We start from the raw sequence: 19,666 nt of genomic DNA on the forward strand, positions 1-19,666 counted from the left end.
AGAGAGGGGAGGGGGGGAGAGGAGGGGGGAGAAAGAGAGAGGAGGGGGAGATGGGGTGTAGAGAGAAAGAGAGAAGGGGGGAGATGGGGTAGAGAGAGAGAGAGGAGGGGGAGAGAGCGAGAGAGATAGAGAGAGAGAGGAGAAAGAGAGAGAAGGGGGGGAGAAAGTGAGAGAGAGGAGAGGGAGAGAGAGGAGGGGGGAGAGAGGATAGAGAGAGGAGGGAGAGAGAGAGTAGGGGGAGAGAGAGAGAGAGAGGAGAGGGGAGAGAGAGAGGAGGGGGAGAGAGAGAGGGGGGGAGAGAGAGAGGGGGGTGGAGAGAGAGGGGGGGGGGAGAGGGGGGGGAGAGAGGGGGGGGGTGGATGCTGCCGCTGCTGCTGTAGACCACTAGGACCTCATTAGCTCAACACTTCATCAAACACTGTGGCAGCGCCTCCTGCCGTATCTCTCTTTGTCTCTCTCCTGGTTCCCAGCTATCTCTCTCTAGCTGACTTACTTTCTCTTTCTCTCTCTCTCTCTCTCTCTCTCTCTCTCTCTCTCTCTCTCTTTCTCTCTCTCCCCCCTCATCGCGCTGTAGGTCCCATTATCTAGATGGATCATCTCTGCCGGTGATCCGGTGGTATTAGGTGAGGCTGGTGGCAGACGGGTGCGTACGTGCTAATGCCGCTCGTTGGCCCCGGCTCCTCCTCGTCACGCGCGCCATCGTTGTTTGTTACCGCCGCGGGGATGTAAATAAGCGCGGTGCGGTCGCTATAGTCTGGAGGCAGCGCAGGGGCCGCGTTACAGGTCTCTCCTGTCTCAGTTTTCACCTGAGTGACTCCAAGGTGCAGGGAGCCGTCTGAGAGTGTCATGCTGGAAATGGAACACCTCCAGAGGACACGCAGATAGGCAGATGCGGGCACACACACACGCACACACACGCACACACACACACTGGAACAAAGGAACAGAAAACCGAGCAATCTTGTATTAGACAACGATGCATCTCCAAGCTGGCCCCAAGCTTTCACTGCAACATCTTTTTTATCTAAGAATGTTTTTCAAACCACATGGTGGCGCTGGCATGTTGTCATAGTGGCACTGCCCCCCCCCCAGATAACATTGTTTAGGGAAAGCCCTGCATACACACACACACACACACACACATAGGGTTGAACGATTTGGAATAAGAAATCCAATTGCAATTATTTTGACTGATATTGCAATTTGATTTACGGTAATCTCATTTCATTTTCAAACCTTTATTTCAACTCGTGAGACACTGAAGTTACCCTCATACAGCGACAACGAGCTTACAAACACAAGACACAGTTTATCAGCAAAATCGTACCTTATCAGGCTCAACAAATAAGAATAAACAATAGAAATCAGCTAAGACAGTTACAAGTCGACACACAGTGGTCAGAGATCATACTTTTAAACGCAGCAAAAGAAGGAAGAACCTTCAGCTTCAGAGTCAGTCGGAGGGCATTCCAGGTGTTGGAAGCATCAAAGGAAAAAGGAGTTTTTCCTAGTTCAGAGCAAACTGGAGGATCCCTGAAAACCAACCAGTCATTTGAACGTGTAGAATAGGTTCCAAGATTCCATTCCAACAGTGTTGTGATAAAAGTAAATACCAATGATAGTTAGTCCTGTCAACCAGAGAAGGCCATCCAACCTTTTCATAAAGGACACAGTGGTGGCTATCATACCGGTCACCAGTAATAAATCTGAGGGCAGAATGATGGACCGAGTCCAGAGGTTTAAGAGGTGAAGCCGCAGCCTATAAATCACACCACCATGGTCCAAAATGTATAAGAAAACAGCTTCAAGAAACAGCTTCCTCTTTCTACTAATCACAGGAAAGCTGGATCTATTTCTGTACAAGGAGCCAATTTTCTGTCGGAGCTCGGAAGCCAGACCACATGGAACTTAAATGAAGATCCTTTAGAAGATGAATGTAGGCCAGGGCATCTCTTTCCCCTGCGAGTCAGCTGGAGTCTCGGGAGATCACGCGATAATCCACCTCGTCAGGCTTCAAGTCATGCGCTTGTGGCCGATCCACAGTGGTTCAGACCAATCAGCGTCCTCTGAGGAACTAGTGACAGCTGCTGTACGTGCGTGGTTTAGGTGTAACGTTTGCTATCTTCTTTGAATCAAATATCCTTTTGGTATTTGTTACAAAGACGGCAAGAATCGTCTACCGACATGCTAACTACATAGCTAACTACATAGCTAGCTTCCTCTTCAGCACTCTCTCTCTATGTCATATGGTTCGTTGATCCGATTGGTTGAAGTTAGCCCGTGATAGATGGTGATAGACAGATGGTTCATCCAATCACCTGCCAAGTAAGTGCCGGGCCTTTTCCAAACAGTTTCCAAGCACGACGGATTCTAAGAGAGTTCTGTGTAACAAACACATCAGACATATCTGCAGCACCACATACATCATTCAGAACGGTATTTTGTACTTTATATTATGCCTCCTGTGATTTGGATATTGCACAAGACCATATTTAGCAATTTCAATAAAATGTTGATAAATTGTTCAGCCCTAATGATGAGCAGAACACTGAACTCTCCACTCACAAGTACACATGAGCACACACAGACACACACACACACACACACACACACACACACACACACACACACACACACACACACACACACACACACACACACACACACACACACACACACACACACTCATGCGGCAACTGCTTAATCAATCACTTTAAACAAAAAGTCACTTTAAAAAATAGAGAGTCACTTTAAAGGAAGGAGGTACTGTATAGTATAGTTTAGATACATTACGAGTTAAAATTGTAAATTGTATATTGTATAGTAGTGTATATAGGAACCAGTTTCTCAGGAACTTAGCATGGATTTTTTTTACCATGCATATCTTGTGTCTTACCTATTTTATTTTTTCTATGCCTATTTTTATTATTGTATTTTGCACAATCAATGCGGGCATGACCACCCGCATTTCACTGTATGCCCTGGTATGTATGTGACAAATAAATCTCTTGATTTTTTATTCTAACTGACATACATCTGTTTGAAACCTGCTAATAGTCTTTTATAGATTCATAATCAATAAGATTGAAACTGCACGATTTCCAATACAAGTGGGGCCTCAGACCGTGGAGGTGACAGTGTGGGTGGGACCTGTGCAGGAGCCCCTCTTGGGTTGGGGTTTTTATAGATTTTAATGACAGAAATCTATTACAATCTTTTTTTTCAGTTTTTTTTCATACAGTAGATTCTGACGACAGAAATCGATTAAAAATTTTCCAGGAGGTTTTAATACAAATTTTCTGCTCATTTTATGCCTGTCTATAATTATGGCAATCTTATGCAGATTTTATGCCTATGTCTATTTTATGTCTACATTACTGCTGTGAAGCACTTTGTGCTGCAATTCTTGTATGAAAGGTGCTATACAAAATACACGTTTATTATCATTATCGAACACACACACACACACACACACACACACACACACACACACACACACACACGCACACACACACACACACACACACACACAGACAGACAGACAGACAGACAGACACACACACGCGCGCACACACACACACACACACACACACACACACACACACACACACACACACACACACACACACACACACACACACACACACACAGACAGACAGACAGACACACACGCGCACACACACACACACACACACACACACACACACACACACACACACACACACACACACACACACACACACACACACACACACACACACACACACACACACGCACTTAGACATACTCTTAAATCCTTCTAACAAGTCATAGACTACACCCTATATGAATTACAATGGGGCACATACCACATGTGTGGAATAATTCATAGAGCCATACTGCATGCACACAACAGAGCTACAGTATATCAGGAGCACTCGTGTTGCAGGGTGCGTGCTGCGCTATAGGTGTGACTTTGTATATGTATGAGAGGGAGAGGGTTCCAAGCCAAATCCTTTGTAAGCCCCGCGACCAGAGGTATTTACTACCTGCAGAGCGATGGCCAGGAGCCGGTGTCACAGCCCATTCCTCAACCGAGCCTTTCCCTCTGCAGACAGATTGCGTGCCGCTTTCCGCTAATGTTCCCTCGGCTGTTGTCTGCTTTTGCGTGCGGTGCATAAAACCACGGGTTGAATTGAATGTTCAGGACACGTTGGAGTACAATAAATTAATATGAAGAATTCAGAACAGGATGAATATTGATGGCAGTGCTGAGGGTGAAGAGGTGGAATATTTACTACTCTGCGTGTTTAGATGAAAAGGTGGCTTCATTCCCCTCACGGTTACTTTCACCCCGCTTGTCTTGTCTTATATAAGTTGTTTACAAATCTACTACGGTTGAGGAGCCGGGGAAAAACAAGCATCTCACGATTTTCCTGAATGTATGTGCTGTGACAATAAAATAATCCGACAGTGGCTCTGGAGGTAGAGCGGTCGTGGGTGGCTAGGTGGCGAAGTGGGCAAGGCGCTCGCCACCAACGCAGGAGATGCTGGGTTCGAGCCCAGCTCTCGGCGTTGCTACCAGCTTGGCTGGTCGTTCATACTAATACAATTGGCAGTATTAGGGGGTGGGAAACTGGTGGGTGGGGATCGGACGATGTGGACAGCGACTCCTACAGGTCGGTTGGTGCGCCTGCGCAGTAGAATCAGGAAGCGACGAGGGCGGCGTGTCCCAACCACGCAGACCCTCGCCGCTGAGAGATCGCGCTGTGCAGGTGAAAAGATGCGACGGCTGCCTCCTCGAGTACCGGAGGGGACGCCTGAATTCTTTTACCAACGGATTTCCAGTTCCGCGTTCTGCGCTCTGATTGGCCACTGACGTTTCTGGTCGCGCCAATCGTGTGACGGCAAGTTCTGCCACCAGTTAAGCTTAGGCACTCTTTCGAAGTTGGTTAAGGTTAGAGTTTGTCTTAGAGCATGGCGATAGAACACCAGCCCTGATTCCAAACTCTAACCTTAACCAACTTCGAAAGAGTCGCCTAAGCTTAACCAGTGATAAACTAGGCGTTAGGTAGTTTGCTGCTGTTCGAGGCGGAAATGGGCACGTCACGCGATTGGGCGCACATGTCACATGACCAGAAACGTCAGTGGCCAATCAGATCGCACCAGAAACGTCAGTGGCCAATCAGATCGCAGAACTGGAAATCCGTTGGTAAAAGAATAGACGCGGAGGGGACACGTGATGCAAGGCTTCGTCCACATTGCAGCCGGCTTGTGGGAGGCATGGCCTAACAAAGTTCGAGACAGGGGAGGGTAGAATTGGACAATACGAAATTGAGGACGGGAGAAAAATAGAAAAATGGGGAGAAATCTGGAAGTTCCCGGGTTCCATTCCTGCTCCTCCCGGGCAGCGTGTCGAAGTGTCCTTGAGCAAGACACTTAAACCCCTAACTGCTCCCGATGAGCAGGTTGGCACCTTACATGGTCACCTCCGCCGTCGGTGTGTGAATGGGTCAAATGTGAGAAAAAATTTAAAAGCGCTTTGGATAAAAGCTGCTATATAAATCCATCCATCTACCATATATCCTCTGGCCGCCTCAGACCCACTCCTGTCCGAGCTCCGGGAGGGTCATCAAAGAGAAGCCGCCTATTCTCGGTCCTCGCTCCACAATGGTCCCACCACAGTTAGGACAGCCGAAACACGACCTATCTTTTGCCGTTGACTAAAGACACACGTCTTCAATCAATATCTGCAATGAAAATCTAGTTATTAAAAAAAAACACTAACCTTCTTACTGTCTTCTACTATCATGCACTCTTCCACTAATTTATCGTCCTTGTCTATATTACTATATATAAACACTATATTACTACCTACTATATACTAATATGTTTTACAGATATTGTCGTACAGAACTTGCAAGTCGCTTTGGATAAAAGCATCAACTAAATGACTAAATGTAAATCTCTCCGTCTCTCTCAGCCTCTGGAGATGCACTGCCAGACCTGCGCCCTGGTCACCAGCTCGGGGCACCTCCTCGGCGGCGGTCGAGGGGACGAGATCGACCGCGCAGACTGCGTCATCCGCATGAACGACGCCCCCACCGCGCGGGGCTACGGCCCCGACGTGGGGCAGCGCACCTCGCTGCGCGTCATCGCCCACTCCAGCATGCAGCGCGTCCTGCGGAGCCGCTACGAGCTGCTCAACGCCAGCCAGGACACGGCCTTCGTCTTCTGGGGCCCCAGTAGCTACATGCGGCGGGACGGGAAGGGCCTGGTGTACAACAACCTGAGGCTGATAAACCAGGTGCTGCCCAACCTCAAGGTCTACATCATCTCCTGGCAGAAGATGCTGCAGTTTGACGAGCTCTTCAAGAAGGAGACGGGGAAGGACAGGTGAGAGGAGGTCCCTTACAGAGCGTCGCCGTAGTTTGGTGGTCATTTCAGCTTTCAATTCATTCCCACATCTTCATTTTCTCCAGGTTCTCAAAGTAGTAGTTGCATTTGGAAGGAATACTGGAGCTCACTGGTGTTCTTGCTACTTCCCTCTATGTAGGAATGCATGTACTTTAAACCAACGTTTCGGTCAACAGACCTTCTTCAGGGTCATTTCAGTGTTACCATGGTAGAGGCCATTGTATGAATACTTGACCATGGTACTGCCATGGTTAAAAGTCATATATTGCCATGATGGTACTCCTTTTGAACCTACAGTACATAACACCACGTTATAAGTAAGGGATACTACGAAACGAGATGTGCAGTACCCCATGAGGTGAATGAGAAGTGTATTATTTCAATAACCATAGGCGGCCTTAGTTATGTTTCACCCGTTTCAATCTATTAACAAAGCAAATGCACCCTCGGTTGACAAAGCAAATGTGTGCACTGTGCCAGCCAATGTGGATAAATGATGCATGATAGAAACGCTTGAAAAGGCAACATCACCAACACAGAAAGATGTTCACTGACTTGAGTCTTTCACCATATAGAAGAAACCTTGTTCCGACATAAACAAAGTGTGAGGTTTTGCCCGCTGCTCACCACCTTTTCTCTGTTTCTTTAAAGCCTACTGTTAGAAATTCCCTTCTCACTCACTCTCTCTAGCCCCCACCCTCTCGTTCTTTACTCTCGTTTACTCTCAGTGGCCACACCTGGACTATTATCAATTACCTCTCGCACCTGTGGTGGCAGGCTAATTAGTTCCCCTGTGGGCTTTAAATACCAGGGCTCTTCCCCTCGTTTCGGCGTGGGGTCGTGTTGTATTCATGCTGAGTCATATTCTCTAACATCTAGACTCTTTCGGGAGATCCTCTGGTCTACCAATGCTGTAAGATGGATCTCTCCAGCCTTGAGATGTTTGCCTGGAGGGAGACATTGTACTGCGCTCTCTAATTCTCTACGGGAGGTATTCCAGTGTTCCACTCCAGACCAGCGCGCCAGATGCGCTCAAGCCTTCGCCACCTGCCGCCGTTAGCCTGGAGGGAGACACTGTACTGCGCTCTCTAATCCTCTACGGGAGGTATTCCAGTGTTCCACTTCAGACCTTCGAGCTTGGCACGCTCCTCCGTACCAGCGCACAGACGCGCATCTTCCAGACCTTCGAGCTTGGCACGCTCCTCCGTACCAGCGCACAGACGCGCATCTTCCAGACCTTCGAGCTTGGCACGCTCCTCCGTACCAGCGCACAGACGCGCATCTTCCAGACCTTCGAGCTTGGCACGCTCCTCCGTACCAGCGCACAGACGCGCATCTTCCAGACCTTCGAGCTTGGCACGCTCCTCCGTACCAGCGCACAGACGCGCATCTTCCAGACCTTCGAGCTTGGCACGCTCTCCAGACCTCAGCGCGCCGACGCGCATCTTCCAGACCTTCCTGCTTGGCACACTCCTCCTCGCAGACGCACCCCGATGCGTCTCTCTGTTCCGACGCGCACACCAAGGTGTGGCGCGCCACTCTGTTCCTCGGCTCCGACAGCGGCTACCCGGTGGACGACGCCCTCGCCACCGCCACTGTTCCGACGCGCACACCAAGGTGTGGCGCGCACTCTGTTCCTCGGCTCCGACAGCGGCTACCCGGTGGACGACGCCCTCGCCACCGCCACTGTTCCGACGCGCACACCAAGGTGTGGCGCGCACTCTGTTCCTCGGCTCCGACAGCGGCTACCCGGTGGACGACATCCTCGCCACCGCCGCTGTTCCAGCACCCTGTTCCTCGGCTCCGACAGCGGCTACCCGGTGGACGACATCCTCGCCACCGCCGCTGTTCCAGCACCCTGTTCCTCGGCTCCGACAGCGGCTACCCGGTGGACGACATCCTCGCCACCGCCGCTGTTCCAGCACCCTGTTCCTCGGCTCCGACAGCGGCTACCCGGTGGACGACATCCTCGCCACCGCCACTGTTCCAGCACTCTGTCCCTCGGCTCGGACAGCCAGCCACCCGGTGGCGATGCCCTCGCCCCGCTGCTGTCCCTTACCTTTACGCATACGCCTGGGTGAGTTTTGATTGTGATGTCACTCACTCAGCGTAATGCTTTTTGCCCCCCGTTCCCGCTGCTGTCCCTGTACCATTACGCATACGCCTGGGTGAGTTTTGATTGTGATGTCACTCACCCAGCGTAGTGCCCTTGCCCCCGTTCCCGCTGCTGCCCCTGTACCTTTACGCATACGCCTGGGTGAGTTTTGATTGTGATGTCACTCACTCAGCGTAATGCCCCTTGCCCTCGTTCCCGCTGCTGTTCCTGTACCATTACGCATACGCCTGGGTGAGTTTTGATTGTGATGTCACTCACCCAGCGTATTGCCTCCTTTAGTTCTCACTTGGATATTATTTTGGACATTCCATCTCCCACTGTGTGTTTGTTCACACGAAGATAGTATTTACTTTGTTACTTTGTTTTTTGGACTGTTCTGCATCTGCTCTGTTTTTTCCCTTTGAATATTAACCCTCTCCTCTGTTCTGCAGAGCGGCCCAGATGTTTTCCCACCAGTCCCCAGTTCCTCCCTGTCCCCAGCCCGCCTCCGCGGTCCTCTGTCCCCTGTTCCTCCCTGTCCCCAGCCCGCCTCCGCGGGCCTCTGTTCCCTCTGTCACCAGTACCTGGCCCTCTGTTCCCCGGAACCTGTTCCCTATGTTCCCCAGTACCTGTCCCTCTGTCCCTAGATCTCCTAGTCCCTAGTCCTCTATCCCTAGTTCTCCTAGTCCCTAGTCCTCTATCCCTAGCTCTCCTAGTCCCTAGTCCTCTGTTCCCAAGGCGTTCCCTTAACCTTCCCATAGTGTTCCCTTTTCCTGCCCGCCTCTTAAAGGCACTTTACCTTCCCCTCTTGTGTTATTCCAGTGTCTTGTGTTTTCTCCCTTAAAGGGACAGTGCCCTTTTTCCCTGTTCACAATAAATATCTGTTTCTTGGCAAACCACCATACCTGTCTTGTGTTGTGCGATTGGGGTCGGTTACAAACCATAACAGTACGACCCCACCAAATCGACGACCCCAGCCAGCACAGACGGTGTATGTTGAGTTTGCCTTTTTTTTTTCTTGTTCCCTCTAGCTCCCCTGTTAGCCCTGTTAGCTCCCCTGTTAGCTTGTTAGTCTCCCCTCTAGCTCCCCTGTTAGCCCTGTTAGCTTCCCTGTTTGCCCAGTTTAGCTTCCCTGTTAGTCCTGTTTAGCTCCCTTGTTAGCCTGTTACTCCCCTGTTTAGCTTGTTAGTCTCCCCGGTTAGCTCCCCTGTTTGCTTCCCGTTTTGCCCTGTTTGACCCCCCTGTAGCTAGCCATGCCCTGGCAGCTAACCCAGTCCCTCAGCAGAGCCCCTGTCTGCTAGCTTAGCCCCGGCTGCTAGCACAGCCTCTATGTTTATGCAGCCCTTGCTGCTGGCATAGGCCCTGTAGCTAGCCTTGCCCTGGCGGCTAACCCAGTTTCCCTCTGCATGGCCCCGGTCTGCTAGCTTGGCCCCGGCTGTTAGCACAGCCTCTATGTTAATACAGCCTTGCAGCTGGCATAGGCCCTGTAGCTAGCCAGGCCCAAGCAGCTAACCCGGTCCCTCTGCTAGCCTGGCTCCGGCAGCTTGCGCAGCCTCTATGTTGATGTAGCAGTACAGCTAGCATAGGCCCTGTAGCTATCAGTGCCCTGGCAGCTAACCTTCCCTCTGCTAGCCCTTTCCCGGTGCTTCCATGGTTACCCCTTAGCTACCCTGCTTGCCCCTCAGTTCCTCTAGACCAGTTGCTCTAGACCAGTTCTCTAGACCCAGTTCCTCTAGACCAGTTCCTCTAGACCAGTTCTCTAAACCAGTTCTCTAGACCAGTTCTCTTGCCCAGTTCGCTAGACTAGTTCTCTAGACCCAGTTCCTCTAGACCAGTTGCCCCTCTGCTACCCTAGTTACCCCTCGGCGACCCTGTTTCTTTTGCTAGCCCCACTCTTGTGGTGGCTTCCCCTGCTGGCTTGGCCAGTACCTCTTGTTTTGCCCCCTGCCACTCTGTCTGTATTTGTTTTGGGTCGCCGGGTGGCTCCCGTTGAGGGGGGGGTACTGTGAGGTTTTGCCCGCTGCTCACCACCTTTTCTCTGTTTCTTTAAAGCCTACTGTTAGAAATTCCCTTCTCACTCACTCTCTCTAGCCCCCACCCTCTCGTTCTTTACTCTCGTTTACTCTCAGTGGCCACACCTGGACTATTATCAATTACCTCTCGCACCTGTGGTGGCAGGCTAATTAGTTCCCCTGTGGGCTTTAAATACCAGGGCTCTTCCCCTCGTTTCGGCGTGGGGTCGTGTTTTATTCATGCTGAGTCATATTCTCTAACATCTAGACTCTTTCGGGAGATCCTCTGGTCTACCAATGCTGTAAGATGGATCTCTCCAGCCTTGAGATGTTTGCCTGGAGGGAGACATTGTACTGCGCTCTCTAATTCTCTACGGGAGGTATTCCAGTGTTCCACTCCAGACCAGCGCGCCAGATGCGCTCAAGCCTTCGCCACCTGCCGCCGTTAGCCTGGAGGGAGACACTGTACTGCGCTCTCTAATCCTCTACGGGAGGTATTCCAGTGTTCCACTTCAGACCTTCGAGCTTGGCACGCTCCTCCGTACCAGCGCACAGACGCGCATCTTCCAGACCTTCGAGCTTGGCACGCTCCTCCGTACCAGCGCACAGACGCGCATCTTCCAGACCTTCGAGCTTGGCACGCTCCTCCGTACCAGCGCACAGACGCGCATCTTCCAGACCTTCGAGCTTGGCACGCTCCTCCGTACCAGCGCACAGACGCGCATCTTCCAGACCTTCGAGCTTGGCACGCTCCTCCGTACCAGCGCACAGACGCGCATCTTCCAGACCTTCGAGCTTGGCACGCTCTCCAGACCTCAGCGCGCCGACGCGCATCTTCCAGACCTTCCTGCTTGGCACACTCCTCCTCGCAGACGCACCCCGATGCGTCTCTCTGTTCCGACGCGCACACCAAGGTGTGGCGCGCCACTCTGTTCCTCGGCTCCGACAGCGGCTACCCGGTGGACGACGCCCTCGCCACCGCCACTGTTCCGACGCGCACACCAAGGTGTGGCGCGCACTCTGTTCCTCGGCTCCGACAGCGGCTACCCGGTGGACGACGCCCTCGCCACCGCCACTGTTCCGACGCGCACACCAAGGTGTGGCGCGCACTCTGTTCCTCGGCTCCGACAGCGGCTACCCGGTGGACGACATCCTCGCCACCGCCGCTGTTCCAGCACCCTGTTCCTCGGCTCCGACAGCGGCTACCCGGTGGACGACATCCTCGCCACCGCCGCTGTTCCAGCACCCTGTTCCTCGGCTCCGACAGCGGCTACCCGGTGGACGACATCCTCGCCACCGCCGCTGTTCCAGCACCCTGTTCCTCGGCTCCGACAGCGGCTACCCGGTGGACGACATCCTCGCCACCGCCACTGTTTTAGCACTCTGTCCCTCGGCTCGGACAGCCAGCCACCCGGTGGCGATGCCCTCGCCCCGCTGCTGTCCCTTACCTTTACGCATACGCCTGGGTGAGTTTTGATTGTGATGTCACTCACTCAGCGTAATGCTTTTTGCCCCCCGTTCCCGCTGCTGTCCCTGTACCATTACGCATACGCCTGGGTGAGTTTTGATTGTGATGTCACTCACCCAGCGTAGTGCCCTTGCCCCCGTTCCCGCTGCTGCCCCTGTACCTTTACGCATACGCCTGGGTGAGTTTTGATTGTGATGTCACTCACTCAGCGTAATGCCCCTTGCCCTCGTTCCCGCTGCTGTTCCTGTACCATTACGCATACGCCTGGGTGAGTTTTGATTGTGATGTCACTCACCCAGCGTATTGCCTCCTTTAGTTCTCACTTGGATATTATTTTGGACATTCCATCTCCCACTGTGTGTTTGTTCACACGAAGATAGTATTTACTTTGTTACTTTGTTTTTTGGACTGTTCTGCATCTGCTCTGTTTTTTCCCTTTGAATATTAACCCTCTCCTCTGTTCTGCAGAGCGGCCCAGATGTTTTCCCACCAGTCCCCAGTTCCTCCCTGTCCCCAGCCCGCCTCCGCGGTCCTCTGTCCCCTGTTCCTCCCTGTCCCCAGCCCGCCTCCGCGGGCCTCTGTTCCCTCTGTCACCAGTACCTGGCCCTCTGTTCCCCGGAACCTGTTCCCTATGTTCCCCAGTACCTGTCCCTCTGTCCCTAGATCTCCTAGTCCCTAGTCCTCTATCCCTAGTTCTCCTAGTCCCTAGTCCTCTATCCCTAGCTCTCCTAGTCCCTAGTCCTCTGTTCCCAAGGCGTTCCCTTAACCTTCCCTTAGGCGTTCCCTTTACCTTCCCATAGTGTTCCCTTTTCCTGCCCGCCTCTTAAAGGCACTTTACCTTCCCCTCTTGTGTTATTCCAGTGTCTTGTGTTTTCTCCCTTAAAGGGACAGTGCCCTTTTTCCCTGTTCACAATAAATATCTGTTTCTTGGCAAACCACCATACCTGTCTTGTGTTGTGCGATTGGGGTCGGTTACAAACCATAACACAAAGTCATGGAAATATGGAGTCTAATTGAACTGTGTCGTGGCGAGTTTGGCACAGTGGTTTCCCGCCTGATGCGGAAATCTGCCTAAAACATATTTTCATTAGCTTCCTATTGTGGTTTTGGGTGAGGTATAATACAATACATAAACCTCATCATTTACATAGTTTAATTTGATATATGGCATGTCACTGTAGCATTATGCATTAAGATTTTAGAGCTGTAGTACCCAGCTGATAGAGTTGTACCCTTCCTGCTGTCTTTTCGTACAAAACTTGTAAGTCGCTTTGGATAAAAGCGTCAGCTAAATTACTAAATGTAATGTAAAATGTAGTACCCAGGAACTAATGTATGGCCTGCTACATTCTCATGTACATGCTGGGGGTTGATACCAAGCAGACCTACATCATACCATCTGCCTGCTAATGTTAGGTAACTAGCTAGACCAACTGAACAGCTGAAGCCAGAGGGTCATGGTTGGCAGTGTACAAGTGCATTCATTTTGAACCATGATAAGGCTCCAGCCATGCAGTATAGACCCGGGAGAGAGGTTCCACCTGTGATTTTCCACCATTGTTGTAGATAAGATAAGATAAGATAAGATATTCATTTATTGATCAACCTTGGGGGAAAAAAAGTACTATTAAGTATTACAGCCAAACTTTTTGTGTAGGTTCATAATCTTTGACGGAGGTATACATTATTTCATTCTTATACTGTTACAACCAATAAAGGTCAATGTTTTAACATAATCTTTGAGAAAATGTGTTTTATATTGTAATCTTCACTTGTTTCCATGGTAACTACTACAGTGGCCCCCAAGGCACTGCTCCGGAAGGTTGGAGATCTCCTCTACGTGGACGGCTGTTCCATCTCCCCGTCTCCCGAAGTCCATAACCTGGGTGTCACCCTCGACTCCACACTTTCAATCCACTCAGACATCAAAACCGTTACCATGTCTGCCTTCTATCACCTCAAAAAAATCCCGTCTCCGACCATCACTCGGCTGCGGTTACACTGGGGGAAGAACAGCAACGTTTTATTTAGCTTTTGAGAACGCCATGTTTTTGCAGGCTAGTTAGACGTCGTTGTCTCGTGAGCTATTTTCATTTAGTCAGAACGAGGCGTGGTCAGACTGCAACGGATCGCGTCTCGAATTCAGCACTGAGCATGCGCGGGAGGTATTTTGTCCGCGCATAAATCCTGAGCGCGCATACCCGCGCTCACACGTCCACAGGTAAACAACAAAGCTATCGACCACAATATTTTGTTTGCTACAGTATGGCGAAAAGTTCAAGAGATGTGTTTACTTGGACCGATGATGAGGTCATACTGCTGCTTGAAGTCACGCTGGAGTACAAAACCACACTACAGCGAGTGGGAAAGAGTTCCCACACAGCCCTCAAGATATCACAAAAGGTATGTTGTAGAGCTAGCATAACTAGAATGTTTGGGCTTGTTGATAAAAAGCAACAAAACGGGGGACTGTGATGATTGTCCAGTGGCTAACGTTATGTGGGGCCGGCGTTAGCCACTGGGTAGGTGGGTAGCGCACGGTGTGTGTATCCTGTTCGTAATATAACAAGTAACGTTAGGTAAATTGAAGAGCATGATTATGTGGGTAAATCATTTTAATTGGCACCTTCTGTGATCGGCTCGCAATATGAATATTATTACCGCGGTTGTGATTCCTTCCAAATGCGGACGGAGTCTCTCGCTGAGGTTGATCACGGACAATCTCGACATTCTAAAGTTCTCACGCCACTCCTCAGGAAGCGTAATTCCGTCGACAAAATTCGTCCACCATTGTCCCGTTCTCCCTGGCCTCATCCAGAACCGGCGCTCCATGTAGGGTCGATATAGCTGAAGCCGGTGACGGGGATTCTCTTGTGCGTGCAACATTCCCAACTGGTGTCTGCGTCTTGTTCTAGCGCCTCTTGCTATAGCGTGTGTTGTTATATCAGTGTTCTGTGATATCAACAACTCGATTAGCGATTTTACAACAAGAAACATAGCGAACACCGAAGCTACTTGGTCGTTCATGTTGACTTATCCAGTGCTGAAAAAATATGTATATAATATATATAGTATTTTGTATATTTTTGAAAATACAAAAATATCTGGTATGTCAAAACGAAAACACCTTTTTTCAGCGTTGCTGCTAGGGAAACACGTTTTTTCCTGTGTTTTTCCGGCATTTCTTTTTAACTTGGACATGCAAACGTAATCATTCAAAAACACAACAGTGCTGTTTTTCCCCAGTGTAACCATGGTCTCAGATTCTGTGGCTGAGACCCTGATCCACTCATTCATCACCTCCCGGTTGGACCTGTTGAGTCCTGTTCGGGGTACCAAAGCCCTGGACAGGCTCCAGTATGTACAGAACTCAGCTGCCAGGGCTCTCACCCATGAATAAAATGTTCAATACATGAAAACTACGGCGTTTAAAAACAAACAAGTCAGGTAATCATTAGTCTATAATTCCAGTAGTGTATTCTGTCTGTCTGTCTGTCTGTCTTTTTTTTTTTTTTTTTTTTTTTTTTTTATGATCTTTTTCCCCTCCTTTTTCCTCCGATTTTCTCCCATCCCAATGTTAGTCGTTATGCCAATTCCCAATCCCCTTCCTGGTCGCTGCGCACTTACCCCCCACAGTCGGTCTGGGAGAGTGGAGGCTATCACGTGCTTCCTCCGACACACGTCTAGCCAATCAACCGCTTCTTTTCACCTGGCAGCGCGGACTCTCACTGAGAGGGTGTAACGTGTGGAAGGATCACACTACCCCCCTTAGATCCTATCCGCGCTGAGCAGGCGCCCCGACCGAACTGTAGGAGTCGCTGTTTACAACGACCCGGACCCACCCCGCCAGCTTTCCCACCCTCTAATACAGCCAATTGTATTAGTGTGAACGGCCAGCCAAGCTGGTGACAACGCCGGAGCTGTGAGCGTCTCCGGTGTTGGTGACGAACGCAATCTCCGCTACGCCACCTGACCGCCTCTGTCTGTTGTTTTGACTATATTGGTTTTGTGACGTGTGTAATGTCCACACTTGGACTATTAGTAATTATAATAAGCACGCAGGAGTCATTAGGCTGTGTGGTTATTCCTCTGTCTTTATTCCATCCTCCAAGAACATCAACATCATGCTCGCGTACATACACACTGGACACACTTCCTAGTTCTTGCCTATATCCTCTTGTGCCTATTGTGCCTCCTAACGGTGGCGGTGCATGGTAATAACCTAGTATTAACAATAATGCTAACCATGCAGAACACAACAACGTGGTCCTCTCAGCTAGCAGTGTTCGCTCCAGACTGGTCTACAAAGGCACATAGGAGTTACCATGGAAACTAGTTTCAATTGCATTAGGTACACAGCCTTGTACCCAGGACCTTTTTCTAGTTTTTCTCAAATGTAAGGGGAGAAAGGGAAGGGAAAAGGAAGAAAGAGCCACTGTGGTGGAAAATTACCTAAAGGGGAAACCCACCCTAAAACTGAACTTTACATGGTGCCATTTCAATGATCCGTGACAGTTACGTCGATAAGCTGTATATAAACATCGACAGCTGTCTCGCTACGCTGGAAATCAGAGCATCAAGACATACATACCAGTAAAACCTTGGAAGTGACTGGAAGCTGCTCTTTGGTAGTGGGGTTATCAGTAGAATAACAGGCAAAAGGAAGACCGAGGCACTCTCTTTGGATTAAACATGTTTTTATTCATCTTATATTTTTAAGACTAGTCTATGTTCGTATTACCAACACATGCATTTCCCTTATTTCTTTTCAGGAATATTTATAATAGAAAAACTATTTTTACTTTTATACTTTTTTTGTATTTATCGTTAGTTTGAAAGAGACATGAATATTCATGTGAAGACGGGATACAAGGGATTTGATTTGACATTTTCCTTTAGCTGTTGACTATGATTCGACCAAATTCAAACCATTGCCACATCCCATCCCATCACTGTGGCTGGACAATAATTCCACAGCCCCACATACATAAGCTGGTCCCCGGGCGATTGTACGGCCGCGGCAATGTTGAACACCACACAAAAGAATAGCCCGGTGACCTATAGTACTCACGCTGGCCTCTGCCCACGCCACAACCCCCCGCCAAATTGAAGATTCCTCTGGAGATGCTTGTGTGTTGTTGTTGCCATGGCGGCATGGTGGGGTTAACCTGCTCACCCCCCGAACAGCTGAACACGCTAGAAACGCTGGATAACTATGTGTTGTTGTTTTATTTTAGACTCATTAGAACCAACAGCATTTTGTGGCAATACATTTCAACAAGTAACCCCCCCCCCCCCCCCCATGTTCGCGTTCTCCGCCTTTTCATTTGTGCTGTTGCCATGTTTCACAGCAGAGGGGAAACAATGGCAGCTATTTCTGTAGCCGGCCAAGGCCAACTACTGTATACACAAACACGAATGTATACACGCCACTGTGACTGTGAATGAAATTAATTATATACATAGTTGTTGCTTTCCTTTTGTTAGGTTTTATTTTCAACCAATCACAGTGGTCCGTAGCCGCGCTCGAGGCTTGGAGGGTAGGCTGGTAAAGATATGCCTCCTAAAATGTCTAAAAGGAAGTACAGGAAGTACAGGCTACAGGCTTTCCGGTTTCGACAAAACAATTATAGAAACGTGTGAAGTGCATAATATTTCCATTAAGCCACTGCAACGGCTTTGCCTGAAGAATTTACTACATGACCGGGACGTTCTAGCTAGTTTGCCGACAGGATTCGGGAAAAGTTTGGTCCGTTCGGAGGCAGCTTCCAGGGGAACTACATACAGCGGAAATTCTACCCCACAGACACTTTCGGCAGTAGTTCTTTACCAGGCTTTATCTCACGGAGATACAACTGGGAACGAGGTTACTTGGAGGGACGCTTGTATCCTTTCGGCAAGCAACAAGCCCTTCCGCGTTGCTCTGATTGGCCGAGCGCGCGCATGCGCATGAGCCGCGACAAGCTCCTCAGCCAGGCAGGAATACTAAGCTCCGCTTAACGCAATTTATACAAATGGAAGTATTGATTTCGCCGTAACGAATCATCGAAAGGACTGGACATGGACAAGTTAAACTAACCTAAAGTTAGTTGTTCACCAACAATCTACAGACACAAACAAACACAGAACCGGACTGTTATATTAAATTAATTGATTGCTGTTTAACGCGTCCGTGTCCAGTCCTTTCGATTAGCCCCACCGTAATTCGCGATTTTGTATTGGTTTGTCATGACAAACCAATTACATAATCCAACATATGTGTAAAGAAACAACATATTCCAGTTAACGGTATATATTTTTTAATGATTCGTTACGGCGAAATCAATACTTCCATTTGTATAAATTGCGTTAAGCGGAGCTTAGTATTCCTGCCTGGCTGAGTGGCTTGTCGCGGCTCATGCGCGCGCTCGGCCAATCAGAGCAACGCTGGCCGAAAAGATACAAGCTGGAGGGACAGTGCCTTTACAGCATGTTGTGTATGAGGAGCAAATGAACAACTGTCTAACGGGAGGGTTATATACCGCTGTTCAGAGAGTCAGACGGGAGAGGCTTTGTTTAGCCTCCATTGGAGGGAGGTGTTTACCATAGATATATATATAAAGACTAGATGACTCACCCGCACTGCTGGCCAATGGAGACCGACATTGCCACATGGCGGCCATCTTGCTACGGGGTAGCATGCCCACTCATAACATGAATGTCTATAGTGCATATACTGTACTATTGAAATAAAATAGCTTGCTCAATTTTCAACCGTTTGGTTTGTTAAAAATTTCAGAGATTTAGTTATCATACTGCATACTTATAATGGACTTTCATATATAAAAAGATTTTAATAATAAAATAAAATTATTCCAAGCAAGAATCATAGCCACGTTAATAACGTTTGTAATAAACCAAACCGTTTGTAAATCCATCAAGATTTCAGCGAGTATTTTTGTTTGTGCAGATCAGTCACCTTAACACTTTCAGCACCACGCTTAATTCCCATCTCTGCTGCTAGAAGGCCAGTTTAAAATAGTCATTTCCGCTGTGTTTCACGATGTTTGCAGAGCTGTGTGTGTGTTCTGCATTATAGATGTGGAGATAATGGTGTGGCTCATTTGACAGACACTACTTGTAGTCCAACATGGAAAAAATGGTTTGTTTCTACACACTGTAGTTTGTAGTTTATTACACGCTAAACATCGCGCATTTCCAAGATAATCCAGTCTTTTTTCATTGATCGCGAGAAAAAACGCGTTATGTGCAATAAGCCCGAATTGTTCTGATTGTTTCCCTGAACCCCCAAATACTCCCAAATCAAAAAGTATATAACATGTACATATGTACCGGGTGCATCAAAATACACATTTCCAGCGTATTGATTTGTATGGGTGCTAAAAGTGTTACCATCCATGTAAAAACAATACATGCAAAATATTTTTGCAATACGAGGTGATTTAGATGTGCAACGGTACATCAGTACATGCTGTCCTCTCCCAACATGGCCTGCTGTTAGTGTCTGTGTGTGTCTGTGTGTGTGTGTGTGTGTGTGAGTTGCAACATTGTTTCATCTCGCACCTGGTCCTGCAATTTTTGGGGGGATGGGCGGGATGGGCCTATAAATAGCTTTACCTGTGTGGCTCTGCATCAGAGTTTACTCAATTCCCCCAACTCCACCATCACCCACCACATGATCCAGCTCTCCAACTA

At 49.1% G+C, this 19,666-nt stretch overlaps 1 protein-coding gene across 1 annotated transcript in view; it reads left to right on the plus strand.

Annotated features, from left to right (window-relative positions):
* Window positions 1-19,666, plus strand: part of st6galnac5a (ST6 (alpha-N-acetyl-neuraminyl-2,3-beta-galactosyl-1,3)-N-acetylgalactosaminide alpha-2,6-sialyltransferase 5a) — a 65,499-nt gene that overhangs the window by 31,574 nt on the left and 14,259 nt on the right. The window contains exon 3 of the mRNA XM_084326879.1: window positions 5,963-6,375. Within this exon, the coding sequence (XP_084183005.1) occupies window positions 5,963-6,375 (413 nt within the window). The remainder of the gene's footprint in view (window positions 1-5,962; window positions 6,376-19,666) is intronic.

The sequence above is a fragment of the Notolepis coatsorum genome, assembly GCF_963971535.1.
Source record: "Notolepis coatsorum genome assembly, chromosome: 13".
NCBI classification, from domain to species: domain Eukaryota; kingdom Metazoa; phylum Chordata; class Actinopteri; order Aulopiformes; family Paralepididae; genus Notolepis; species Notolepis coatsorum.